General features: G+C 40.2%; 1 protein-coding gene across 1 annotated transcript in view; it reads left to right on the plus strand.

Annotated features, from left to right (window-relative positions):
- Window positions 1-4,623, plus strand: part of eipr1 (EARP complex and GARP complex interacting protein 1) — a 49,785-nt gene extending 45,162 nt beyond the window's left edge. Inside the window, exon 9 of the mRNA XM_034124363.1 lies at window positions 4,183-4,623. Coding sequence (XP_033980254.1) covers window positions 4,183-4,357 — 175 coding nt within the window. The 3' untranslated portion in view covers window positions 4,358-4,623. The remainder of the gene's footprint in view (window positions 1-4,182) is intronic.
- The last annotated feature ends 1,377 nt before the right edge of the window (window positions 4,624-6,000 follow it).

Genomic DNA, 6,000 nt, shown 5'->3' on the forward strand with positions numbered 1-6,000 from the left:
ATGGCAAGAATCATAATCACGATTATTTGGGTCAATAATTGATATCACGATTATTAAAAACGATTATCCATTCACTTTGAAAATATCCATTTATTGAAAAAAATGTATTTGAACAGTATGTTTTTAACAGTTGATTACCCTGAACTTTAAGGATAATTCAACTGAAAAGATTTTTTTTAATTAAAAATAATAATCGTTTTATTTCGATTACGTTGTTTTCGTAATCGTTGCAAGCCAAAATTGTAATCGAGATTAAAATACGATTAATTGCACAGCCCTACTATAATGCATCATAAGCATATTCTTAGGAAATGATAATGCATTTATAAGGCATGGTGTCTTAAAGCGTTATAGGAGATGAACTTATAATACATTATTTCCACTACTTATTATACTTTATATACCTTGTTTAAAGTTGTTATGACTGATTATAACCATTTACAATGTTTTATTATGCACAATGTTCAATAAACATGACCTTCATTTTTCTTTGTCATAGTCATAGCAAATTATAACTCCAATAGTTATTTTTCCTAATTAATGTTTTATTACGCATAAATATATGCGGTTTATTCATATAGCATGTCAAAGTATGTTTATAATTCATTATTTACATGTCAGTGAGCGACCAGCAATAAGCAAGTATCATGATACTCAACGTTATAAGCATTAAGAATATTTCTTAATGCTTTTAAAGGTGGGGTAGGTAAGTTTGAGAAACCGGCTCGAGATCGCTCGAATTTGAAAATACACAACCAGAAAAAATCTGCCACTTCCTTACAGAGCCCCTCCTCCAACACACACAAACGCGCACATGACCAATGAGGGCAGGAGATAAGTTTGTGCACAGATGGAAGGCTGACAGGCAGGTAGGCCATCCAATCATTTTAGCCGGGCCGGCTAAAATGATTGGTCGTGCTTTTTACAATATTACGGCTTCCACAGATGACATTTTTTTATGGATTTTTTGTCAAAGCACTTAAGATATTCATTGCTATCGGGATGTTAAGAGCATTCCATGGAATATAACAAAAAGTGTATCTCGAGCCGGTTTCTCAAACTTACCTACCCCACCTTTAACTGTAATGACGCCTTGTGCATTATAAACATAAGTGTAAAGTGATCTAAGATTCAATAATAAGTGCTTTTCTTCAGTAATAATTAGCTTTTAGATCGTAAAATAGGGACTTAAACCAATCATGTATTACAGCTTGGGTTTTTATTTGTGTAGCTACCCTATCAGTTATGTTTTTCCAGGCTGTAAGATTGTTAAAACAGAGTATTAATAAGTATTTGGGTTTTTACTGTCGACTGTAACTCACTTGACTGTTATCATCATGAACTTTGAGGAGGCTACGCTAAGTGTCTTGGTTATTGGTGCTCCTGTAAACTTGTTCATATTTCTCAATACTGAACACACTGGAGGAAAATAAATTGAGATGGAGCAGTACAGTATTAGCTCCACTGCCAATTATTGATGTTTATCACCATGCATAAACCATCCTTCATTGGCCCACTTAATAAACATTAACAGGGTTGTGAATTCATTCTTTTGGATGCATAATGCCAGTCTATTTCAAGATGACACTTTTCTTGCTCCGAGCATCTCCCTATTACCGTGTGATCCATGAATGCCCCTCATCCTCTTAAAAGTGTTTGGACATTGATTCCCCTTTTTCAGTTTTGATTCTATTTTATAATGTGGAGCACATTTGAAGTATGGGTGTGGAATCGCTGTGTTAAAGGGATAGTTTGTATGTTTTGAGGTGGGGTGGTATGGGGTACTTATCAAAAGTCGGTGTGTTGTCTACAGTAGATGGAGGCGGAACATATCGTTTTACTTTGTAGAGAACGGGAATTGTGCTCTGATTCCTCTACAAATGAGTTTGTTTGTGTTATTTTTTGCCTTACAAATGTAGTTAATACACTGAATGTGGACAAGTGCCTCATACATCCAAACTATCTGTTTAAAGGGGCCCTATTATGCTTTTTGGGGTTTTCCCTTTCCTGGTCTTCAAAGGATCAAATCCCAACATTTCTCTTCCACACACCCAATTTCTGAACATTTAATGTAAACATGTCACAGTATAGGCACAACATATAAATATGAACCTGAAAGTGAGCATAATAGGGCCCCTTTAAGGCACAGCTTTCACCACCACATCGATAAGATACACACACATGTATTCTAACTGTTCATTTGATAATAGGGCTCTGAAGATTAGAGCTGACTGCCTCAACCTTTACTTTCACACTCTTTAAGACCAAGTGGAGAGGAAAAAACAGTGAAAAATATTACTGTCAAAACAATTCTGGGGTTTTGTAGTGGTTACTATTCAGTACTTTTACTTCTGCCACAGTCCTCTATCCGCTCTGGTCTAATTCAGCCTCTTACCTATGACTACCAGCTCTTACACTCAATGACTGACTCTCATGCACAATTATCAACTCTTCTCCCTAATCACCAGCACTCAGCTTTGTTTGAACCCTTCCACTATACTTATTGACCCCTCTTGTGTGTACGGTACGTGCCCACTCCACGGTACCTGGACACTACAGACAGGACTCCTCCAGTGGTGGGACTCTCTTCTGATTTTATACGGTAGCTTTTCAAACTCAACAGATAAGACGTAATTCAAAGATGGTGACACTTTTCAATATAACCAAACAGAAGAGGATAGGGTTTTAACACTCTAAACTAAAGGAATTAGTTTTTCTAAGTTTTTCAATCAAACAGATCTTCACTATATATCTACATATATATGGAGATTTTATTTTTTATATTTTAGGAAGTTTAAAACATAATCCCTTATATAGGCTGTTGCAGGTTAGGGTTAGCAAAAACTGGACCCATACAGTAATCCAGATTACGTCCACTTCTTTTAAAATCTTATAGTCTCAGTATAATGCAATACATCACCCTAAAAAGTTTGAACAATAACTGAACATTCTCTCCTTCATGAAAGTGGGATTTATTGCAGGACTTTTGATGTGGATTCGATTTGAATCCCCATTTTCCATGAATTACTTTTAGGCATATGTACCTAAAAAACAACTGAGTCACTATTTTTTCAGCTACAAATGAATGTTATCTCATTGAAGTGTACAATAGTTCCTTTAGGCAAACTGTCTATTGAAATGATCCTTAATGACCTTGCAATACTTTAGGCTAACTGAGGCAGAGTCCAGCGTTTTGTAGCATCAGTCAAGTGCTCTCTCATATCCCCTCTTGTCTTTTTTCCCCCCAATGAGTCTATGCGAGCAGAGCACTTAAGAGTGTTCTTATTTTAGGCTGCTGGCCGGAGGGAGCAGCTACTGTCTGTGTGAAACAATTTATGTGGGAAATAAATCCAAAGTATATATGTCACTGTTTCCCCTCAGGACTACTTAGAGTACAGCAGTGGGTTTGGGAGAAATCTGGGATGGCAATAATGCTAGATCATAATTCCTAAATAGTATTAGTATCTAGTCACGTTGTTGAAGCAGTGGGAGAAATGTCTCAGCACTGGGGAGGCTGATGTTGGTGTACTGAAGACAGGGAGAAATAAAGTCAAAACTATCCAATCCTCAGCAGGTACTGGTGTGTGTTGGGCACCCTCTACTCGAAGGATATAAACCGATACAAACAGAAGTATTGTGTTTGTAAGAGTATATGTATTACCACTTCCTTTTAGTGCTGATGGCAGGGAAGGAATTACTGAACAGGCCTACTGAGCCCAGGGGCCAAAGGACTCAGGGGTCTGACTAATAAAATGTCCCTGAAAAGACACACCACGATCACAAAGAGACGCCTAATGACTGAAATTAAATGGATACAATAAAAAACATACACATAACGACTACAGAAAACCCCAAAAGGACCACATGGAGACAGAAACATTTCTAAAGTGACCACAAAGTGACCACAGAGAGAGAAATGATGAACATGAGACTTCATGAGATGCAAACAAAGCACAAAGAGACTGAAAATGTCTACAAAAACACAAACAGACGCAAAACAGATGCAAAACAACCAGAAATGACTAAAAATACATGCAAAAAACATTACAAAGGAATGCAAAATGATTAACTATTAGCTATCATTCAGTATTTCAACGTCATTGGTGGTATGAGGGAAAATATGAAGAATTCCTCTGCCAGTGGTCATAGCTCATCCCTCTGTGTGTTATGTGTGTGATTCAGGAGTAAGGAGCCCCTGAAGGACAGTGTGGTGTCTACCTACGAGGAGCATGAAGACAGCGTGTATGCTGCAGAGTGGTCGTCGGCAGACCCCTGGCTCTTCGCCTCGCTCAGCTACGATGGCCGCCTCGTCATCAACAGGGTCCCCCGCGCCCTCAAGTACCGCATCCTGCTCTGAGGAGTGACACATCTGTACACATCTGTACACATGTGACGCTGCAAGAAGCGTAAAGAATGACATTCCATTATAACGTGGCACAGTACGTGTGCTGTGCGAGACACTGCATCTGCTCGTGAGGGCAGCAATGGTAAAAAGCGTGTGTTTGTGATGTAAATAAACTGTGACCCATATGTTCCAATGATAACTGTTAACAATAAAATGTAAATTAAAGTAAAAAAAAGCTAATTATAATTGTTTCATCATGGCATAATTCCATAAGATCTACTGTGTCGAATCATTTTGTGCATACAAATATTATTGTGTTTGTTATCATTTATATATTATCTGTATGCAGGTATTTACTAGTGCTCAGCTATCATTACAACTACTACAGTTATAAAATGCAGCTATCTGAAAACATGATATTTGATCAAAGAAAACTATGAGAACAAACTATGAACACGCCATAGACATATTCATTTCCAAACTCACATTGGTTTCTCATACAGCATCTCTGTATAGTATGTGTATTCACTCTCTGTCCTAAACGGCTTGTTGGAGCTCCTGCCCCCCCCTCCCTATGAGCCCAGTGGCCGTCTGCGAGACAGCGAGACACAGCTAAACCCAGCCCGAACACACACACACACCCGCAGCCTGGCTGGGAGTTTGTGTGTGTGCTCACACACCGACTCACAGCCTCGCCGCGTCCCGCCATCTCAGGGAGGAGAAATCGGCAGAGCTGCAGCTGAGAAAAAAGTTTGAGTGTGTGTGTGTGAGGAAGTCCGCGGATTGGCCCATTTGGACCAATCCACGGACTTAACCTAACGGCTCCGCGGATTGGTCCATTTGGACCAATGGGTCCATTTGGGTATGGGCACGTCACTGTACCCAGGAAGAAAAAGAGAAATCTCCAACGAGGCGTTCTGGGGCAGCATAGACAGGTCTTTTCTGTGTTAGAGTTTTACTCGCTACAGGGTGTACTTTGAGGGTTTGTGACTCTGCAGACCGTTTACATGCAGAAAAACCTTCATAACACACAAGGGGACGGGTAATAACCAGAAAAGCATGACATGGGACCTTTAAGATTTACAGTTTGACCAGATGGACAAACTAATGAACAACCCTACCTACCTACTGTGGGTCTTCTCCACTCTCACCATCCCCTTCTCTTCTTCCTCGTCCTCCTCTCTGCGTCCCCTACTCTTCTCTCCCCGCCCCTCCCTCCCCCTCTCCCTCCATACAGTGTGTGTTGAGCTTGGTCGATAGTGACAGTCCAAGCCTCTGTCATGGCAGACACCATTGACAGGCCTTTTAATTGCAGCTTGGCTCCATGCATCACACATTCACACATACACACACACACATTCATTCACACACACACACACACACACACACACACACACACACACACACACACACACACACACACACACACACACACACACACACACACACACACACACACACACACACACACACACACCAGTGCCAAGGGAGGGGCATAGGCTCTTCATTAGCTATGCCAGTTGGGGCAGGCAGTGCTGTGGCTGAATACAGAGTATATTCAGCTATCTAATCAGAGAAGCTGCTCACAGAGACACACAAACACAAAGAGCCACACACACACACACACACACACACACACACACACACACACACAC

Source organism: Trematomus bernacchii, unplaced genomic scaffold, assembly GCF_902827165.1.
Source record: "Trematomus bernacchii unplaced genomic scaffold, fTreBer1.1, whole genome shotgun sequence".
NCBI lineage: Eukaryota > Metazoa > Chordata > Actinopteri > Perciformes > Nototheniidae > Trematomus > Trematomus bernacchii.